The sequence below is a fragment of the Dermacentor variabilis genome, chromosome 6 (assembly GCF_050947875.1).
Source record: "Dermacentor variabilis isolate Ectoservices chromosome 6, ASM5094787v1, whole genome shotgun sequence".
NCBI lineage: Eukaryota > Metazoa > Arthropoda > Arachnida > Ixodida > Ixodidae > Dermacentor > Dermacentor variabilis.
This window is the reverse complement of record NC_134573.1, coordinates 147,667,977-147,691,167: the sequence shown is the minus strand read 5'-3', so window position 1 is coordinate 147,691,167 and position 23,191 is coordinate 147,667,977. Positions and strand designations below refer to the sequence as shown.

General features: G+C 42.0%; 1 protein-coding gene across 3 annotated transcripts; it reads right to left on the bottom strand.

The window, feature by feature from the left end:
* Nucleotides 1–2,854: 2,854 nt before the first annotated feature.
* Nucleotides 2,855–21,712, bottom strand: Papst2 (adenosine 3'-phospho 5'-phosphosulfate transporter 2). Of its 3 annotated transcripts, none has more exons than XM_075696199.1 (8): nt 20,981–21,703; nt 20,800–20,921; nt 20,561–20,715; nt 19,145–19,252; nt 14,599–14,696; nt 12,372–12,464; nt 6,200–6,381; nt 2,855–3,400 (listed from the first exon to the last, which is right to left on the bottom strand). In XM_075696199.1, the coding sequence occupies exons 1-8, from the start codon at nt 21,131–21,133 to the stop codon at nt 3,196–3,198; spliced, it is 1,116 nt and encodes a 371-aa protein (XP_075552314.1). In that variant the 5' UTR covers nt 21,134–21,703; the 3' UTR covers nt 2,855–3,195. The 3 variants fall into 3 exon arrangements, with proteins under 3 accessions (XP_075552314.1, XP_075552317.1, XP_075552315.1); XM_075696200.1 differs by lacking the exon at nt 2,855–3,400 and adding an exon at nt 3,568–3,914 and having other exon boundaries at nt 20,981–21,683; XM_075696202.1 differs by lacking the exon at nt 12,372–12,464 and having other exon boundaries at nt 20,981–21,712.
* Between the last annotated feature and the right edge of the window lie 1,479 nt (nt 21,713–23,191).

The window sequence follows — 23,191 nt, the reverse complement described above, 5'->3', positions numbered from 1 at the left end:
AAGGTAGTTATATTCACCAACTAAATACTTGCAGGTTACTTGTCAAAACAAGCACTATCCTTTTATAGTAAATGAAAGTAGTAAAATGGTACTTACTACTTTTCACACCCTACTGAAGCTAGTAAACAGCCACAACTTACTGCTGAGCGCTAAATGAATGGCAGTAATCCTTAGTTGTGATATTCACTATATGGATAGCGCAATTACTAAGGCAACTAAAATATAATTACCAACAATACAGTGGGGCCTATTCGATTAGTGATGTTTGTGTTGTGTTAAGTCTCGTATTGTAAAAGCACACCAATATAAAACACCTGAAAAAAAAAAAACATCCTTTCGCTATATATTAATCGAATTATTACACATAATGTTTAACAGGGACATTACAACGGCTCAATACTCTGGGTAACAATGTACTACCACAACGCCATCAAGCAATGATGAACAAGAACACACACAGAACGACAACAAATGTACTACATGACATGACCTCCAAGAGCAACTTCAATACTATAAATAGCCATAGTTTAGGGGAGCAAATGCTGCAATGGTGAGCATCTATGTATTTGGATAAAAAAATCGAAGTTTTGAACCCAAATTTCTGTAGCCTACCAACTGCATATAGCATGTGTAATACGCTATTGCACATAACTTAATTCAACATAATGACTGTTACAGCAGTTTATCTAAATTTTGCGTGAGGCTGTCAGAATCACAGCATGATAGACCATGGCCAGATGAGGCTGTAGTGGCTTAGTCTAGTGACTTAGCAAAATCTACTAAGCCTTTCTGGCTAGTAATGGCAGCATTTACTGGCCCCTGGCTAGTACACAACTAGTAAGGAGGTAGTACAGTACATAGTAATCTAGCAAACGCATGCATTTATTAGATATTTAATAACATTATCTTTAAGAGTGACACGTACAGCGACAAGGCAGGGCACTGTTCATGATGTGCAGCGCTATGTCACCTCCATGTACTGTTAGAACACCACACAGCGAGATAGCGCGCAGTGCTTAACTTCGTCATCATTGCCAATGCTTTGCCTTCTGATGAAACTGACATATTTTGCAAGCGTTTAATTCTTGGGTTTACCACATAAAGTCTATACAGGAGTTCTGTACACTTGTGTACAATGTCTTGCCAGAAATTTTTAACCAAGATTTTGCTTCTATCGGTCTTTCCATGTTAGCTGTACACATGCATGCTCTGCAGGAAAACATTGTTTGCAATGTTTTTTTTTCCCCTTTTTTTTTGTCACGGATCTAGGTTTATTGTAATGTGTTAGAATGCATAGCCGAAGCAATGACAGTTTTAAAGCGTGTGTAGACTAAGTTCCTCCAGTGGGCCCAGCCTGGGCCCGTGCTTGGAGCCATAGCCCCAGGTTGGGCCTGGGGTTCATATGGTGGGGCTGAATGCAGTACTCTACACCGTCTTGCCTAAGAGAGTCATGTACTCTGTATTATTTCACCTTACACGCCACCTCTCTGGTTTCTCAAGCCCTTGGTCAGTACGTCCAAGCATCCTGGGCAGGGATATGCGTAATATTCCTTTTCACACATCAGTGGATTGCGTGGCGCCCCACTCGCGTTGTCACTGGGGTTAGCCAGTCGTAAACAGTGGACGATAAGGTAATACAACCGAGCAAAAGGAATCTTCACATTGTACTGGCCCTGGTAGGCACCACAACAGTTGTACACCGAAAGCTCCCAAGCAGGAGCTAAATCATAAACTTTATTCTCTTTCCCTCAGTGGCACACGTTTGCACTTGTAAACTGAAGCAGCAAAGTGGTTGCCCTTCTGCACCAATTCAAGTTTGCACCTCTTGCCAACCCTTACTGCAACGTGGCTAGTCCTCTAGTGCTTGAGGACGAACTTCATGGCAAACTTCATTGGAGCAGCACTGAAAAATGTTGCTAGCAAAGGTCCTGGACAGGGTGTTTTGAATCTACAACCTCCTTAATTTTCAATATTGTGCCCACACACTGTGGGTATCGGTGTAAGCAAAGTTTTCACGTCCACCACGAGCCACAGCATCTAAACCCGTTAGATGCCACATAGAAAGCTTAAAGGCCAACTGCAACAAAATTTCACTTTGCTTAAGTTTATGAGTAGCATAATAAAATGACACAAGACACCGACCACAAAAGATTTATTAAGGCTAACGTTTCAACTCCCACATGAGAGCCCTGCTCATAGAAAAATAAAAAATATTTTTACTTATTCTTTTGTGGTTGGTGCCTTGTTTTATTTCAGCATGTTCTATCCCACCCCGATGGCATGCTATCACACTCAGTTTCAAATGAGTAGTATATACCACTGAATCAATACCACTGAATATAGAGGCAGTCTTGGCAAAGCTGCAGGGTTGGCAACTGTCCAATTTTCTTTTTAGCAGCCTTGAAATAGTAAACAGGAAATGCATGCATTTGATGGTTAGCAAATATAACGTAAATCCCAGCACGTCGCCTCCAAGATTTTTCAGTTCACCACTTTTAACCGCGGGCGCCGCCTAATCTTGGACATCATGTTGAGGAACAGCTCTGGTTCCCACCATGCCGGATCATAGATCACTCTTGGTGAGTTGTAATGGTGGCATTAAATTTTTTTTTTCAGTTTCAGTATCCAAAGCTTTTAGCAAGATTGCCACAATACATTCACTAGTATTCTGAATACAAAATTTTCCACAGAGGCTCCTTTACATCTACACTTATCTGAATTTATAGGCCTGTCGTGCTGTCAAACTTGTTTGCAGTTGGCCTTTAACCTCTACACTAACTTTAGGAAAACAGAAAAGTAACCTCTGCAGTAACCCAAGCTCAAACACTGACCACAGCATCCAAATCAGCCCGACTCCACAAAGAACATGCTTTAATAAAATTAGTAAAAGAAAAGAATTATGCAGATCTAATGCACATCTTGGAATCTATGTGAAGCAAAGCTTTCATGAAACGGTTAGCCAAATACCGTAAACTTGCATATTTCATTATTGTGTACGTGGCATAAAGGACACTGGCGTGCATACATGTGCTCTCGCACACTCGTGCTATGCAATGTGACATACGCGGCGATCATTTCAAAGATCTAGTTTGTGTTGCCACGAAGTACATATTCATGCAATTGTGGCTTAATGGTTAGAGCATCTGGCTGCTGTGCTGGGGGACAGAGGTACGATATCACCCTCCGGCACGTAATTCAATTTTTTTTAAAGAGCAACCTATTTAGCAAGACAGTAACAGCAGCCATGGTCAGAAAAGTCTGGGAAGGTACGTAAAGAAAGCTTCGCGTTAAAATTTTCTTTCTTGAGTAGATCTCACCACCATGTATTCCTTCATCCAACATAGCATTCGTCAAGAGGATATGTATATGCTTGCAGTAGGTTGGGGAAAAGCCTGCGACGCTGTCAGTAAGGACTAACCATTAGTAGCAATTATCATTCCATGGCACTTCATTCAACTGTGCTAGCAAACTTGCCCAGCATGGCCTCTGGCTACAACCAAAACCTCTGCAGAGGCCACAATCCACAGCGGCCTTGGTTAATCAAAATGACTAGACACAACACACCCCTCTTATCCAAATCATCCATTTCATTAGGCTGCGCACTGTCAGACAGTGAAAGCATGTAGAGGGACAAAAGAACGACATGCAGTAAATAAAATCGTTTGCTTAATATTTGGGCTCCCGCACAGATCACGGCATTGTCAAGTGTAAAACACGAGTCCATGGGTATGTGGCTCATGCACCAGTAACTTGCACCACTTTGACTAGATATTTTGATTATCAGCTACTGCAATCACGGTCATGAAGATTGTCTCTCCCGGTTGACGAGGGGAAGTAGTGGCATTTTTGCTAGCTTTTTGCTGTATGCATGAAGGTACACTCCCAAAAGCACCAGTGCACCTGACCAGACGTACCTGTGGTATAAGCGAAATAGATGCAAAGCAGCAGTTTAGGAATTATTAGAGAAGCGAGCAAACAAAAACTAGCTTCACCACATGGTAAACAAAACAATACACAGAAGAGTTGCCCCCAAAGGCTGTTTAACTAGAGTGGTGGCAAAATGAAACACATCAAACAAAAACTACTCCAAGGGCAACTTTTCCACTGCATAGAGCTGAACCTTGATATATAGTATTGTCAAATATAAGGAAGTAAATACAAATTGTTTTTTTTCCCAATATCAGCATGTAATGAATATTGCATATAATGCAGGTATTTTCATGCTGGATGTGACTTTGTTGTAACAAGGCACGTTTATTAAAATGAATATTAGTTTATAAAGGTAGTAATTTTGTGACGAATGCAACTCAATTGTAATGAGGCTAGCATGTAACGAATGTACTATGCTTACAACTATCGGATATAGTAAATGTATTTTTTTAACAGATGAGATTTCATTGTAACGAGGCTAAGACATAACGAATGTGTGCTCATAACAGACATTGCATATAAGGAAGGCACATATTTTTGTGTCGCACGCAACTTCATTTATAACAAGATTCGACTTTCGTGGGCTATGTGCTACAACAATGGCTTCCTGTTTTGATCTTCAACACTGACACTCCAAGTCCATGGACGCTCTCTCATTCTTTCATAATCTGCGCCTGTCAACTATACCACAAGAACAAGCTTACCAACCTAAGTGAAAAAAACCTTTCCTCCTGTTATCATGATCTTCTATTAAGCTGCACTTAGCTGCCGTCTAGAAGGAAATGAGTTGGTCCCAAAATATCAGGATCAAAAAACCCCACTTTTTTTGTTGGAGGCATTCACTTGGCAAATCAGTTGTGTGGAAGCCGGCAAGGTGGAGGAAGGATCGTGAAAGGTAAAATTGTCATCCACCCAACTAGCACGAAGCTGCAAAGGAAGCCCATATAGGTTTCTCAGAAAGAAAGCTTCGCAGTCAGGAAAAGTTCGTGCTGGTTCAGAGATTGAACATGGGACTAGCACTTTTCCAGCACGGTCTCTCTGCCATTGGAACTGACCAAGAGGGTTCCTCCTGGGCCGCTATCTTGTACGTGTTCAAAAAAGCCGACCTTCAGTTTTGCCTCAAGGGATTGTCCAGGCCACGCCGATATTGTGGCCTAGGTCAATCTAGGCCAATCGCATGAGACGAAACCGAATGTCGGCTTTTCGAACGCGTACAAGATGGTGGCCCTGGTTAGCTTGGGTAAGATCAGCTCAGCTCGAGTTAGCCTTGTACCTAGCAGGCTTCTGCACAGTAGATTTGCCATATTCACTGTCCCTGTGCTTCGAGTTGTCAGTCAATTCGACCATGCTCTGCAATCTGGTAGCCTCTTGGTTACAGTGGTAGAATAGCTGCGCCAATTGTGCCAAATTGTGCCTAATGGTAGAAGTGGATTTATACTGTATTATATGCAGAGGAAAAAAACATTTATAAAAGACTAATAAATCTAGCCAGAATATCTTGTTTATGCACATTGAGCCAGCTCTGCTATATTTATTAACTATTTCAGTTAAATTCGAGACCATATCTGGTATATATATGTATGTATGCACTGCACCAAAAATGTTTGTCCTTGTGCCAAATCAGACTTCTGCCTGCCCCAAGACATGCACAAAAGAGTCATATGGCCGTCCCACCACTGTGGTTAGCTCAGATGGCGGAGCGACTGCCCCAAGAGGCGTTGGTCCCGGGTTCAATCGCTGGGCCAGGGCAAATTTTTCTTCAACTGCAAAGCTTTCATTCTGAGAAGTCTATAGGGCTTCCTCTGTAGCTTCGTGCTACAGTCGGGTGGATGATGCTTTTTCCTTTCACTTGATTAACTTCACAATTAATTAGCCCAACCACGCAGGCAATTCTGTAAACATTTATCTTCCTGTTCTAGTTACCATTTCATGCAGTCCATCAACATAGTTGTCTAATGTGCTCTAACAGTGCTGGCTTGCTGGCCTCCCTTGTCAGCAAGGTAACACCAAGGTACAAGAGTGGGTTTAAAATTTATAACTGTAAAACAGATTGGGAACCATATTTTCTACCTATACATCTCATTTTTCATTCCTTTCACCCTTCCTCATTGGCTGGGATAACTGCCACCCTGTGCGGTCAGTGGTCAATCCCAGTTATAAAGACGGCTAGCAGCATTTGAACCGCATCTGAGCCAGTAAAGAAGGGCAGCCCCTCACATGCAAGTGGTGTTTTTCAGCTTTGGGAAAGAGAGAAATTATTGCAACTCACTGGAACGAGAATGGCTTGGCAAACAGCATGAATGAGAGAATTATGGATATGGCCTTGCGGCAAGTTGTGACAACCACGGTGATAAAGGCATCGGATATGCTGATGAGCGTTAGAACCAACTGGACACCAAAATAGCCCAGGAGTGAAAATATGGCAGCATAGCCGTAAGTCTCCACCGGATTCTGTTGAGTCGGGAAAAAAAGAACAGGAATTTCACTCAATGAATACAACTTCAACGCATTAAATGCTACCAAACTTTCAGCATGCCACATTTTCCTTAGATTTAAACAATGGACAATAACCCAACAATGATGTTCGAGCCTGCACGAGGCTGCAGTCCCTCTGGGACTTTGTACTAGAAGCCGGTACTGCCCGTTGCTTGTGATCTTCCCCTTTTCTCCTATTTACCCCACTCCCCACATAGGCCTCCAAGCCAATATTTTCTATATAAAGATTTATCAATCAGTCAATCAATTATCTGCTCGTTTTATTCTTTTATTTACTGTTTTACTGGCTAGTCTTCTAGATATTGTTACCAAGAAATGAAGGAGGGAGGACATACCCTGGCAGTGGGTTCCATGTTTAAGAACTGGCACTGCCGCTGCATTCACACGTCAAGGCTTATTTCTTGTAGAAACGCTGTACTCAGCACCAGTAACACATTTGTTAGCTTCACACAGCATTTCTGCCAATTCAGCTTGACTGATCTACCTTTACATGGTACTGATAGATATTTGTGAAGTTGTAGCAGCTCTACCATAAACTACTCGCAGATAAAATAATGACACTTGGTGAGCACGAAGGTCGGGAAACAGTTATAAGATACTGTAGTATGATCCTAAAGCTGGTCTCCAAATGTGGACGTGGTGTCATTACGATTATCACATCATCATAACACAGAGCAAAATTTGCTGATGCTGTGTAGCAATCAGGCTAAGTATTATGGCTAGTTGAAGTTGGTCAAAGACAATGTCTTACTGTATGAGGTGGGGTAGGGGGGGAGGATGGGGTGGAGAGACTGCTCATGGCACTCTATTGCGTCTCCCCTCGTGTGAGGGGAGTACAAGAAATGTTGGACTGCTCCAATTTCTTTATTTCGCTATCTTCGGGATTGCTTTACATTACCCACAAGAACAGCCCACATTTTTAGACTGCATATACCCACGGGAACGGTTTTAGAGTGTGCTATCTTTGGGTTTGGCCAACATTTTTAGACTCCACTATCTCAAGGACTGGCTCACAAACAGGCTAGAAACACATACCTGATATCAAAAAGTAAGAAAAATAAGATAGACATTGTCTTCAAAATATAAACAAGAGAGCCGAATGTGTTTCTTTTAGCTACACTGGCGTGTGGCTGCCACAGCGATTGCAGGAACTAAGCAAACCAATGCCTCATGCTGTCATGGTGCATGCTACCTGCAGTGCGCAATCAGTCAGCAGCAATGCTAAGAACTCGGGGGATTATTGTGAAATCCAGAGCATGCAATAGTGACTACAGAAACACACTGCACAGTAAGAGAAGAAAGAAGGCAGGGGGTTTTGACGCAAATGTTGCCTGAGGAATCTGCTACGATATGGAAGGACGCAGGGGAAGGAGTGCCGGCTGTGGATGGAGGTCAAGGCAATGGAATATAGCCTCCGCTGCGAGGATGTCCTTGTTAAGTAGATGTAGAACAGTAATACTAACAGGGCAAATTCGACACAATGTTTTCTCCACGGTGTAAAACAGACTCTAAGATAGCAGTTTTGCTATCTTATTATAAATTAAATTATAAATAACAAATGTAAGTAGTAGGATTTATCGTCAGAAAGTGGCACAGTGAGAAAGGAAGGATGCTACAGTGGAGGGGGCTATGCCCACTATGCCCCATTTTATACATAGCAGACAACGCTACAAAGGGCCGAAAGACTTCTCTCAATGCATGCATTCACAACCAAAAGTAGTGCCTTACATACAGAAGAGATATATACTTGTGCTTCATGTAATTAGATGTAAAATTAGGTATCATACTTTTATGTTGCAAAATGTTACGCAATTATTACATGGAAGGTGGTGCAGATCTGAGCCTACTTAGCATCGAACAACCGGTATGACATGCTTCTGTGATTAGCAACTGCGGAGAACGGTTTGCAACCAAGACATAGAGCGTTGCATATGATACAGACAGCACAAGCATGCACAAATATGTGATTAGGCGTAATTTTAAGTCGACAAGTTGTAAGATTAAGCAGTTATTTCGTAGAAAGTGTTGCAGATCAAAACCAACTGCACTGCCTAACGCGCACAGTAAGACCTCAATGACTGTGCCGATTTTGCAGCATTGCCTGGTAAGCATGAAGTGGAGTATAGGTAAATTTTGACCACCTTGGAGCTCTTTATGACGTGCACTTATAGAGACAATAAAAAGAAACATTGAATCAACCTTGAATGTTAGATTACTCTTCTAGAAACCTTGCCGTACTTGTTTTAATGAAATGAGCATTATTTGCCTACTTTGAGCACTTTAAGCCTATCTAGTATCTACCTGCCGACCCTGTGACCTGAGCTTGGGCAACTAGACGTGAGCTTGTGTCCGTAATACTGCCGTGGTCATTCTGTTGTCATACCAGCTTCATCATCTGATTTTGTCATGCTGTCGTCATCACACCTCTTGCACCAGCCTAGTGGCTTAAAGGGAAGCTGAAAGGTTTTCCAGAAAATATGAGTGAACATGTGTACATAATGGTTTTCAACTCTCCGAATTCGAATATCACATCGAAATTGAGCGAAAGAAAGCGCAAATATATTTTATTTGGACGAAAAGTGCAGCAGCGGACACGCCCAGCTTGCGCGTCTCGTTTCCGCCTGTGATTGGTCGGGCGCCTCGTGACGTCAACTCTAGTGACCGACCGCTGCCGCTACACATGAAGCGTGGTGCCAGGTAGTTTGGTGCTATAATGGAAAATTAAGAGGTAATGGAAAATTTAGAGAGACTGCGTTTTTCTGAGGAGTTCGGCGTTACTCCCTACATGTACGAGCCAATTGCGAAGAGCCGGCCTCTCGAAGAAGCAAACGATGCTGGTGCGAGCAGTGCTTTCGACACGAACGAAAGCGAAGTCTTGGGATCTCCTCGTGTTGGAAATGCTCTTTGGTGAGTATGTCTTTTGCAAAGCGATCTAGTGATCTCGCCGATCTTTCGCCGATCTAGTGAGCTCGTTTCCGGTCAAACAACTGTAGTGTTGTGTTCCTGCATGCCTCCTCGTGGAACGTAAGCGGGGATGCGATCGTCGGCATTTGTGCGCTGTCCAAAGCTGTCGGCAATCTACAAAGACGGTTTAAACGCGTGAAAAGCTTCCCGGTTCATGCTGTACGTGTAGTGACCTTCATCTGTGCGCCATCCGCACACTACTCGTAACCGAAGTCGTAAAGGCGGCGAATTCCGTCGGCTACGTGAGACGGTCGGTTTCTCGCTGTGCGCGAGAGAAGGGGGGAGCGTAGCGTCCTGGCGTGCGCCGGCTTTCCAGCACATGCAAACGCACGTTGACTACCACTCTACATACACGCAGACGCACCATCAAAGGAATGCAGGGTCGATCGAAGCAGATTACGATGGCACGCACGCAGAAACAAGCACGGTCAGGCACGGTTGCGCCGGCTGCGAAGGAACAAAACACTAGAGTTGACGTCACAACACCGCGGTTTCCGGTCTCCGCTCGCATCGTCAGCGCCAGCAGCAGCGCGCGGCATTCGACGGGAGGCGGAGCTACAGCGCAATTTTAACCGACGAGTACGTCACTCCTAATTGAAAAAAAAACCCAAATTTTACCTACATGGTTTATAAGGTTCCCGCATCCGTATATGAGCGTCTTATTGAACTCGACAGACTCTTCAGCTTCCCTTTAAGTTGCCCCAATTCCTTGGACCACTAGGTATGTGCTCATGGTCGTTGCATTGTCATCATTACAACTTTGTCATATGCCCCTTGTCTTGCCATCATCATCATGTCATTGTCCTCATACACTTTTCATGCATTCGTCGTCATACCATTGCACTTATTCCATTGTCGTCACTCCAATTTTGCCGTCCGACTCTTATGTCGTTGTTGTCACACCATTGTTGCCATACCCTCACCATCATCCCATTGTCCTCACACCATTGCCATACCATCGTGGTCATACAGCCATCATCATGTATTCGTCATACCATTGTCGTGATGCCATCGTGGTCATTCTATCGTCATTCTAATTTAATCACCCAACTCTCTTCATGCCGTCATCGTCATGCAGTCGTCATTATGCTGTCTTCTTACCATCATCAGCACTTGAAGAGTGTCATCCCATCGTTGTTGTGCCACTGTCATTTAAGCATTGTCATGCAATCGTTGTGCTGTCATCGTCATGATGCCGTTGTGGCTGTTCCATCACTGTCATTTTAACTTCATCATTCGACTCTCATCATGCCATCGTCGTCGTGCTGTCTCCTTACCATTATCAACTTGAGAAGTGTAATGATATTATCATCATGCCATCATCACTTCGTCATGCCACTCCTTCATAATTCTATCGTAATCATGCTATCATCATTCAATCATGGTTATGCCACCGTTGTCGTGCATTTGCTGTCGTACCAACGTCGTCACATTATCCTACAATCTTTGTGATACAGTCGTTGTAACGACATCCTCGTCATACACTGATTGTCATCCTATTGTCTTCAATGCGTCGTCGTCATGCCATCACCGTTATACCACTGTCATCATTTCAGAATCGTGACCTTATTGTCAACATACCGCCTTCCTCATTCTATAAACGTCATTCCAGCGTCGTCACTGCATCGTCATCAAACAGTCGTCGTTGTCATTCCGTCATGCTCATGGCCGACCTCAGCAAACGAGCATCATACAAAAGTGGGCCAATACCGCAGACAATGTAAGTCGCATATAGTTGAAGCAACAAAGCAACAACATCGTCTTGCTGAAAGCATGCTTTCAGCAAAACGATGTTTCACTACACTGCTTGAATGCTAATCACAATACATTCGACAGTTATCGAGAGATGGGCTCTGCGGGAACTTTTTATGCCAGGAGATGACTTAGCAGGAAAAGTTGTGGAAGAAACAGAGCAGATTATTTTTCTACTATCAAAACTGCTCAAGATGAACAGGGGAATCTACATTTTCACCTTATACAGCACTGGCTATCTTGGAAGTCTTGCTCAGCCAGGCACTACTGCCAGCATTGAGTCAGATGACCACAAAGAGAGGATGCCACACTGCAGCAAACAGAGGTCCTAATGGCCAATATTAGGCATAGAATGAAGGCAAAAATAACTATGTTTGTGGCATCAGCCACCAAGTCATTTTCAAAGGGTATGCTCATAACATCCATCCATTGATCCAGAGTCGTATCCCCTGGTTAACCTCCTTGTCCAAAGGATACGGTTCTGTGGAAATTATTCTGTACAATTATATGTATCCACGGTAGTCCACAGGGCTTGCAAACTACCACGACGCAGCAGTGGGGGGCCACTCTGCTCAGCTTCAACCCAGATGAGCAGGTCTGGGTCACGGAACGGGCAGAGGCAGCCACCAGGAAGCAGGGGCTCCAGGCCGACTAACCCCCGTCGCCTCCCACAACTGAAGAAACCATGCACCTATGGCTTCAAATAAACATATTGTCCTCGTCCTCCTCTCTGTCTTTCCTTCGCTTTTATCTCTCTTTCTCCGTACACAGTCGTCAAAGTGGGGAGAATAAATTAGCATTAGTGAGTGCTTCTGTGGGGAAAAATTATGTGAATTGGCCAAACGGAACTTTCTTTTTCATGTTGCAATTCAACAAAATTGCCTTCTTTATTATCAACAATTCGTAGCAATTTACCAATCGTACATCGTGGGAGCTGGTACACTGCTATATCACAGTGACAGTGCTCACTGATAGGAACTCCATTCCCTGTAAAAGTGACACTTCGAAGACCTTGGAGCACTAAACGCTCGCTTTGGCATGACTTAATGCTTGCTTTTTGTGTACGTTTAAACCTAACGGCTTGAGTATGCTTGCCCACCACCCTCTTTAGAATGCAGCTGTTACGGCTCCGAAACACCATTGGGTGTTTTCGGTTCGCCCTGTACACACCAGGTTTAGGTATCAAGCGAATAAAAAACAACAACAAACAAGGGCGCAGTGTTACCCACCTGAGCCCAAAAATTGACAGCTGGGATCAAATTCTGCATTGCAGCCAAGATGAAAAACAGGGTCACCGAACCGATGGAGTACGAGAAAATCATCTGTTGCAACAGGCCAGGCGAGAGTAAGCACAAGTTTGCACAAGTTAGCAGAACTACATAAAACAGGGCAAAATAAACCATCAAAACAAATTTCACTGTGTGGTTCCACGTCCCAAAGCAGCAGTGGGTTTGTGAGAAACATTGTAGCAGAGGGCTCCAGATTAGGTTACACCACCCGTAGTTCTTTAAGGTAAACTAAATACAAATTGAATGAGCATTTTTGCCTTCTGCCCCCATCGAAATGCGGCAGCCCCCAACATTGTTCTCAACAGCAGATTTCCCTGGCCACTGAACCACTGTGACAGGGTCAGGGCAAAATATGAAAGCGCAAAAGTGTAAGCTTTTCTAAAATTACGTGTTTTATATAGTGCACATCAAACGTGGGATAAACAAACTATTATAAAGAAAACATTTTCATAAGAATTAAAATGGCTAGTAGCATGACAATAGGAAAAAAAAAATAGACACAAAGTGCACAAAGTGACTATATGTTGTGCACATAGACCGTGCACAACAAATGTTTGTGTTATAGTTATTTTTGTGTTTAAGTGTTTTGTTGAAAAAGCAAGCGGAATGACAATGCATCTTTACTGTAAGTTCGACAGCACATATTAAATTAAATTATGGGGTTTTGTGTGCCAAAGCCACAATGTAATTATGAGGCACGCTGTAGTGGGGGGACTCCGGAAATTTCGACCACCTGGGGTTCTTTAACGTGCACCGAAATATAAATACACGGCGTTTTCGCATTTCTTCTCCCCATCGAAATGCGGCCGCTGTGGCCGGGATTCAATCCCGCGACCTCGTGCTTAGCAGCCCGACACCATAGCCACTGAGCAACCGCAGCGGGTGACAGTGCGTATCACAAAACTGCTGCCATCCTCAGGATTTGTTTTTAGTGGATATGGCTTGCAAGCTTACAGGCCACAATTAATAAGTTGAAATATATGCCATAAAGTAATCAGTGAAATTGTGCTAATTATGCCTTTCGATTAATGTGCAAGTAATGTCTAACAATTCTAGATAGGTCACTATCACATACTATAATATACAAGCAGATCTAAGATCTTTATAACCTTGGGGTATTTCAGTATCCCACAGCAATTTTTGCATCAACACGAAGCAGATTGGTGCTTAGTGGCATGCATTTTTGTTTGAGCTTGTGTGTACACGCTGCCATAAAAATACACAAGCTAGAGTTAGAGCAATGAACAAACATTAAATTTCTTGTGCATATGGGCAGGCATGGGAGTGAAATACAGGAGATGTTAGTGGAGATGTACAGCAAGGATTCTATGAAGAAAACAGCAGCGTACAAATGAATCAAACAGCTTGTTGAAAGAAGGGAATAAGTTACAGGGGAAGAATTAAGGGGCGACTCAGGACAATGCACCTGCACACATACCACTGTCTGTAAAGTACTTGTTGGCGAAGAAAATACTAACTTTGTTAGATCGCCTATCGTACTCGCTAGACCTTGCAACCCCTCCCGCAAAAGACTTCTTTTGTCACCGATTATCCTAAGCCCAAAAAAAGTTTTGAAAGGAAAATGTTTTGATGACATTGGGGACATCATTATACAATGGCAACTCTGAAGGCTATTCTAGAAAGAGAGTTCCCAAACTGCTTCAAACTCAGCAGTAAGGTATAGCACATTTTCTAGAAGTATTACCACCCTCATGCGTACTTTTACTGTCGCACAAGCACTTTGATACTGCCAGCATTAGTGGAGGTGCGCCTTCAATTTATCGACAAAAAACATTAAAGCTGGGTGTTTTTGTGCTTTACACACAGTTACCCTTATACGAGCACATTGCAGAAGAGGTAAGGCATATGCAGTGACGGGCAGTGTGTGAACAAAAGGAAAGGAGAAATAGGCAAACACACAACCCAGCACGAAAGCTTTGTCATAGCTAAGTTGACGGAGGAAACAAAAACCCCAAGGAACTAACATGGACATAGAAAGCAGCACAGGCAGCAAAGTGTAGGGGATAAACTGCTGAATTAAGTTTGCACCAGTCTTTTCCGCTCTGTCGGTGAAGGTTCTGCATTGCTCGCCACTCGTCGGCTTACACACATTCGCCTGAAGCTGGCAAACAGGGAAAAAGAAACTGGCATTCTTTCAAAAACTCACAATTTCAGAGTTTGGGGTGCCGTGGGTCCTCATTGCTTTCTCTTGCACATTGCCGATGATGGCATCAAAAAGTAGAGCCATTGATATCATTGCAACTCCTGCAGCAGATACACAAAAAACAAATCGGTTCATTGATTAACATCTCACGGCAGCCATTACGTGGAAACGAGAAAGTGTCCTTTATGTAACACGGCACTTCTGAACCAGGCTGAGAGAAAGAAGAGTGTAAATCTCACGATACCTTTCCAGATTTGGGTGCAGCATGGTTAGTACTTTTCGATGTACATGTGTGCAAACAGCCACACGTGATGTATAAAATGTTTGCAAGAAGCTCATTTACATAAAGTGTACCCACTGTGTGCTGTTCTTTTATGCAGTTGGATAGCACCTTTTTACTCTGATAAAGCATTAGCAAATGATTCCATGGTTCATCTATAGTGATGAGACATAAAATTAGACATCATATTAATTATGATGATAATGAGGTTTATTTGGCAGGTGACACAATGTCTAGAGGAGCAAAGGAAACCACTAAGGGCCAGACAACCAATTTTTATGGTAACCTGTCTTTTATTTTAGTGCAACAGAAAGTTTACCAGTAAGAGTATCCAATCATACACTGTTAATGTGAAAAACGCAATGGAAAAATGTTTATCACAATTTTTCGATTTGCAGTGAGGATGTAGTCATATGCTGAAGACATACAGGAAACAGTGATACGTGAGCACGATAGCGATTATACATTGGGATTGGTGGAAAGCAGTTAAGTGTGGCGCTAGCTGTAAGAAATTAATCTTTTGTTTATCAACCCAATTTTTCTCCAGTTCATGTTTTCTGAGAAGCTGAATTATTTCTTTAATAACAGCTAAGTAGTTTCATGGTTTTATGCCCAAATGCTTTGTTCATATTCAGGGTGTCCGAACTATAATATACCAAGATTTAAAAATATTCAAATGCCACATAGCTGGACTGAACTGAGGTAATGTTGCTTGCCGTTGCTTGGAGATACTCGGATGATTTGTTGCATTCTACCTAATTACATAATTAGTCTTGATTAATTAACTTCCCAAATATTATAATTAGATTAAAAGTATCAATGAGAAAATTGCAGAGTAACATGAAAAATTCCTGATACACCTTTCTGTTGCTCAGCACATGCTGCATAAAAGTGTTTTTCTGAGCTTGAAATAAGCCTGCAAATGCACGCAAGGTACCTTGAGTGGCCAGTCGCGTGGAAATTTTCAAAAGTTTGTTAGCGTGCCCAGACCCACCAAAAAGACGCCGGACTCAAATCTTGTTGATTTGAAATAAAAGTTTACGCTCTCTCGTTAGTGTGAACTTTTTACTTTGTAAAACGTGTGCATAGAATAAAGCGAAAGTGCACATCTAATATAAACATTGCAAATTTAAATGATTAGTATGTCGCACTTGATAACAGATGCCTATATAACAGCCGCCTTATACAGTAATTTCATCGACTACATCTCAAGTACCAAGGTTTCACCGTCAGTTCATGCCACTTACTATTTTTCACAACTTTCTGCAACAATTTAAAATTAGGATTCCTATCTTAAATTGTAAACAGCATGCTCGATTCTATCACTATAAATCAGGGTCTTTTCATTTCCACCAATATCTCGTGACACGTTATAGGCTGTTGTTGATCTCTTAAAGACTAAGCATGTGAGGGCCGTACTTTGTTTTCCACAATCTTTATGAGATGCAAGCCTTGCACGGGGTGGGTCATTTCATTCTCGTTTTCCTGGCTATGCATATTCCCCGTGATCCCTTTGTACCTGGTGCACGTCTAGTCCTGATCAATGTAGCTTTTGCTGCTGCTCAGGCTCGATATGACAGCACAGTCGTGGATACCTTTGAGTGCATTGATCCTCAGTGCCATCCACAGTGCTAGATTTTTGTTTTGCAACATATCTTTTGTAATTTCCTTTTTGTAGCGAGTCCCTTGCTAGCCTAGTCGGCTATAGACCTAAATAAAGACCCATTGAAGAATAAACAATAAAAATTGGTAAGGTAGTAGTAGATATGCTTTCGACTTTAAAGCTTTCCGCAACAAGGTACAAGTACAACACACAGACTAGCTTAAATCAGGCAGGTGATGCCTTTATTTTTTGCTTTTAAATGTTCTTTGTTTTTATTTTTGTGAGCAAATTTGGAAGCGCAGTTGTTACACAAGCGCAGGCACTACTCGAAGTGTGTACAGTATAAACTACAGATGGCATGGCATATGTGATGACAGAAGTGAGCCTATGGCTTCAAGACACTTCTGGTCACATGACTTACGAAAAACCTCTTTTTACATTCTAACATCAAACAAAAGCACATGGGTAATGCCTCAAGACTAATACCTATAATTTTTCACATAACTTATGGCAAACTTTTAAAATTGTGATTATGTCCAGTGAAAATGTGTTGAAAATTTGCGGGCTTCTGTTTTAACGCACTCTTGCTACTCATCCTTGTCTTGCGAACTGAATTTAGTGGGCTATTAGTAAAGGCAAGGCGCAGAAGACCAGGACTCGGGAAGAAGAACACAAACGACAGGACCGGCGCCAAGCAAGAGTTTCACTTTAGTGGGCTATGCCAACAAGAAGAATTGAAAGCCATTCAGCGCCTGTTTGTAGACAGTGAAAAGGTTTAAAGAAACAGCCCTTTTCCACAGCTTAAACATTTATGTATGGATTCAAGCTAGGGCTCCCACATTTTAAATGTATTAGACTACCCAGTTATGACATATGATTATATTTAATTATTTATATGTTTCCATTCATTGTATAATTCAATGTGCATTGATTAGCGGCGTGCAAGTATTCAGAATTTCGAATACGAATAGTCTTTTCTATTTGATTTGTGTTCAATTTGAGAAATTACTATTTGATGTTGTTGAATATTTGTTTCGTTTTGACTACGATAAGGAAAAACAACAGTTTTTTCCAGTTTGCAGAGAAAGTGATGGATACAAGTGGAGACTTTACCGACTTATTCTGCTGCAGGAGAACTGCAGTTGCTGCACAGACGAATCAGTTCCTTAACAAACACATGGAGGAAGTCACATATGCACAATAGTTACCAGCCATTAAGTAGGCATGTCTTGCCTTATTAGGCAGCTTACGAATTTGCTGCCCCGATTTAAGCAAAGCATTTTATTATTTATCATACCTCACCACGTCTGGATTCCTTCAAATAGCATGCAGTGCTGTAGTATTGATCTAATCTCCTTCAATGCGACCTTTACACTCTACTAAAGTATCTTGTGGCATGCTGTGTTCCCTTTCTTCATTACTGTAATTATCATGGTGCACATGTTATGTTCGTACTTTTATTTGTTTCTTATTGCAAACTTTTGAATTGATGACATCCAGCTGCTTACAGCATTAGATGTATCAGATAGCATATTCGCTGCAGTATAGACTCCGCAAAACCTGTTTTCTTTTTTCTAAATTGGGTGTATTTGATGTGGTTAGAAAATTTTACAGTCTGAACACTCATAATAATCATAGATATTACAAGAATGGCTGTTCGGTATGACCTTGTTGGCTGCTCATGAGGGCATTGGCATACACATCGATTTTGCAGCACCATTCGCTGCAAATTCTTTGCCGACAACAGAGCAACTTCATAGCTATGACACACTGCAAATGACCCTTGATATTGACACGTGTACTTCTTTATCCTTGTCGGGTGACCACGTTTCACTGCCTGCCACATGTTATCGCACAGCGCATAACGCGCCTGCATGTGTAGGAAGTTTCTGGAATGTTATCGATGGTTCAATCCGCTGTCTGTGACCGAACCCTGTGTAATCTGATTGCGTGTATGCGCGACACGAATAGGAAGACCCGCGGGTCCCAGCGAGTACTCTGGAACATTTGACGACTGATGTATAAAAGCCGACGCGCTTGACCCGCGTGTCAGATTTTCGACGATTGCCGAGTGTATTCGCCGCTATCGTTCTTTGAGTGTAGCCTGTTTTTTTGAGAGCACAAGTTCGCCCAATAAAACGCTAGTTTCGTTAATCACAATTTTGCTGCCTTCTTCACCATCACTACCACGTGACAATATACAAAAATCTCCTGCAGTAATGTGCTTTCAAACCATTTTTTTTTGACAGCCCAACATTACTTATTTACATCAGGAGTGAGAATAACAAAACAGTGAAGGAACAGACGTGCATCAGAACACTACTCTCATTAGGTGGCCCTTTAGCACAGAAGAGACATACAGGCACAGACATACATAAGAATACAAAAAGACAGATGTGAAGAGTAGAGCCGGTCGTAACATATCTTGTGTCCCAAAGCGCACACAAATGTTTTTTATAGTGCTACATTTCATCACACCGTAGCAAAATGCGATCATATGCAGTGGATGCCTGTCTTTGCTATGCTAAAACTCATTAACGTTGCTTTGGTTTGCACAGCGCCTTGAAGAACTAGCACACTGCATGAAACAGATGCATAGAGCTGCATTATTCTTACGGGCACCAAATTTTTTGTGTGAACAGGATGAATAAGTGATGAATGCTTGCCTATAAATGAAAATGTTGGCGATATTTTGCTGTCAGTCAGGATAAAGGCAGCCAGTCCAATGCTCATGAGCACAGCAGCTAGCAGGTCAAGACTCCTGTACTGCTTTCCTAGGAAGAAAATGTTTATATATATATACATACATTGCTGTGGCATGCTCAAAAACTGTGTCGTGGGAAGCATCTGTCCCTTTGAAAAAGACAAGTCCACTTGTTGAAACGTTGGCTCCTGCTTTAACCCTTGTTCTCGTTTTGCTCATTGTCTTGAATTTCTACCTTCCCCATGCCCAAGGATTGGAGTTTAAATATACAGCTGAAATACAGCCTTCCTCTATACAGCTGAAATACAGCCTTCCTCTTTTTTATCATTAACAGAATTTTTAAATATCACTTGTTGCAAACACAATTCTACTTCTTGAGTGTGATTATTCCCAGAAGTGGACATTGTTTACACAAGAAATTAAAATTAATATTACAATAATGAATGTAATTCGTTAATTACATTTTAACATAATTAGCTTACAGTGCATATTGCAATTTACGAATTGCAGCTGGTGACTTCGAAAGTTATATCCACTTGGAACAAGTTCTGAGGATGACACCACTTTTGAAATATGCCTTCCCAAAGTTTGTGACAAAATGCATTGGTGTTCCAGTCATTTGTTAGCTTCTGTCATCTATGTACAAACAGGCATTTTGTTAGAATAGTGGAACAATGCATGTTTACTGCAAGTTTGACAATGCTTATCTCAAAACTCGAACTAATTTCAATATTCGTTCCAATTGAGTGTATGTTCCTTGTGGAATCACTGGCTTCAACTTGTGTACTTATTAATGTGTGCACTAATGTAACTAGCTAAAAAGGTGATTAGTGAAGTTTTGTTAATGAGTCAATTATGCATTTTCATTTCTAGTGTAAGTAATGTCAACCTCATTGAGCAAAGCTCAACGAGTAGATTTGTGTATATATGCCGCAAGGTATTTCTGCTAAAAAAAAAAAATCTGGTGAGTGTGTGTGACCACTAATATAATCTGCCCTTATAGAAAGAGCAAAGTTATTTATGGCTAACGAAAGCATGTTCCACTTTAAATGAAAAGGAAACAGAAAAGCAAATTAAAAGCAGCTATAGTAACGAAGATTGTGGCAATTATGCCACTTATGCATGTAACAGAAACACGGCAGAAACAAAGACGTCATCTGAAGGCATGCAAATTATGCAAATGATGGTCGCTGAGAAAAACAAAAACACCGCGATGCACCGTTCTCTTATTCGTGGAACGAAATTAGCATGCACCATAGCAAAGTATCGGCTGATAAATTCAGAAGCTTATAAATCCAGAAACCGGGGAGTTGCGGACATCTCAGTTTCGGTTTCGTAAGCAAGCGTCACCATCAGCCATGCGAAACTAGCATTTTACCTTGGATGAGCACGCCACCGAGCAGCACCGGGATTAGTTTGCAGCACTTAAATAGAACCTGGGTCGGGTAGTTTAGGTAACCCAGGGACGCATTAGAGAGGCCGATGGTGCCCACAGTCAGCACCGATAGTAATAGGTGAGTTCGCAGGGGCGCTCTGAAAACGGCGAAGACAGTCCCGTGAACGGCAACGCTGCGCCGAAGCGATACGGGTGAAAAAACGGTGTCGTGAATGGCTTACGTGCGGCCGCTCTCCTTCCGTACTTTCCGCTCGACGAACGAAAAAATGCTGTATAGCACGAACTGGACAAACGTCAGGTAGAAGCCGTACGGCTTGAATCCTTCGATGTGAAACATGAGCTCCTGCAGAGAGAGAAAGCGATCGACCCGGCAATCCAAGAGGCGTCGATGTGATAGCTCACCTGCGTGTATCCGTATCCCAAGAACACGGTCATGATGCCAGCCGCGCAAATGGCAAACTGGGTGCATTTGGAAAATGAGTCTAAGCCTAGGCAGCACAGTATGACATGCTTACGGGGAAACTTCACGTTCTCTGCTGTTGCAAAGGGCGCCATTTTCTAACGCGTCCGTGGCGCGCGGCGTATGTATACGTATAAATATTTAGCACGCTTCGGAGCAGTAACGGCAGTTCCTTGCACACACGAGACCGTCAAATTGGAGCTGACGCGGCTGACGCTGGTTAAATCTTGCGCTCGCGACACGGATACTGGACCAACACAGCTGCTACAACGGAAGCGGCGCGGCGCGGCGGCGCAACCGAACACATGCTTCTATTGCACGGAACGATGAAAATTAAATTGCATATGTAATTAATTATGTTGTAGTAGCCTTTAACATGTACGGCATTATTTCAGTTGTTTTCTTTGCATTACTAATCATCTTCATTTAATATTTCAATCCGAATCTTGGGCAATCCTAATGCACGGTATGAGCCATAAGTAGAGGCCAAACAAACAAGGGATAAATACCATAAGTGGCGCCACTTCTTTCCTAAAGAGCCGTCAGCCCGACCATAACCACGCGCAAATAAATATATGAAGCTATAACGGAGCACGAAATATCCGTACGGGACGTGTCCATGTACTGTACGAGTCCATGAACACACACATACCGAGTCCCTGACTGTAAGGGCTTACGTAGTAAAGTTTATGCTCTCTCTCTCTTTCATCATGCAGCTCCTAAAGTGTTCCACACAAAAAAAATTTGGAGGAAAAAAAGAAAACGGCGCTCCGCTTTTAACCCATGTACCATTCAAATTGCTCTTTGTCTTCATCCTTTCACACTGATGCAACACACCCACATACATGAAAAAACTTGCGGCATCACAGATTGCATTTTTCTATTTGTAGAGCATTATCCTCAGTTTTCAGACTTAGATAGCCCATTGTGACAGCTCTTCGCTGAAAAGAAAATGATGCCCAAAATAACATTACCATATTTGACTTACTAAATAAAGTTTATGCTGATGAGGCTGTTCATATCAGCCAGGAACAACATCACAGCTTGCAAAAAAAGGGTTAAGTGACAAAGACATACAGGAACAAGAATCCGTCGTGAAATCTTCTATCACTAGAAAATCTGTCTCTCTCTCTCTACATATATATATATATATATATATATATATGAAGTTGTATTTCAGGAGTATGGCAATGAAAACATTCTACTTAACCAGATTAACGTATAACATACTTGCACATCTCACGGCTGCATATTTCAAGGAAGGAGAAGGGCAACTGTATTTTCTTAATTGTTCTAATTATGTGTTTTCTTTGTGCTCATTTTTATGAACATGCACTTTTTATGTTGTGCAACTTGCACTTAACAATAGTGTAAATTGTTGCATTATTATCACTTCTGTAAACAAATGTTGCGAGATGAGTAGTAGTATAGAATAACATTGCTGCACTTAATATATTTTTGTCATTGCTGCTGCTTAATGTAACATAACAATAGCACGTTAATTTAATACTACTCCGCAAGTAATTTTTCTTATCTAAATACTGTTTAGTACCTTGAAAATTTGCTTAAGCTATACTTAGTAATTTTCTGCAGCCTGTGCTGTGAGATTGCCTAAGTGACTGGATTCTACAACTAATTTAATTATGGCTAGAGACCTTGTTACCAGTGTATATGATAGCGTCTGTAGTTATAATAATGAGTGCTTTTAATATAATCATTCTACAAGTGCGCAGGCAGAGCTACTTCGGCTTTTTCCACCAGCCCAATTCTCAACGACAAAGCGATTGTGCAAAGGTGTAACAGACCACACCGGTTTAGTTGCTAGAATTACGTTGAGGACCCTACAAAAAATGTCCTAACAGTGTATATGTTGGCCAGACAGGCAGCTGTATAAGTGAGTGCTTGAGAGCATGAGCGATCTTTACAGACAGAAACTTGCTCACATTTAGCACACTGCTAACACGTGCATTTGTCAACCTCTGTTCAAAGAGACTATGATATTGAAAACTAGTAAAACCACTGCACGAGAATTACCTGAAACATTTTTTATAAGATCACTTGGGCAAGAATATGTAAGTGTTACTTCTATTGCTCTGTACAACATTGAATTTTATATTTTCAGAACCATTTGTATAACTTGCTCTTTTGATCCA

Coding starts and splice junctions, on each gene's coding strand:
- Papst2 (XM_075696199.1), bottom strand. CDS start 21,133: ATGGCGCCCTTTGCAACAGCAGAGAACGTGAAGTTTCCCCGTAAGCAT. Junction 19,253..20,560: donor CGGTGGCGTGCTCATCCAAG/GTAAAATGCTAG, acceptor TTTTCTTCCTAG/GAAAGCAGTACAGGAGTCTT. Junction 14,697..19,144: donor GCCAACATTTTCATTTATAG/GCAAGCATTCAT, acceptor TATCTGCTGCAG/GAGTTGCAATGATATCAATG.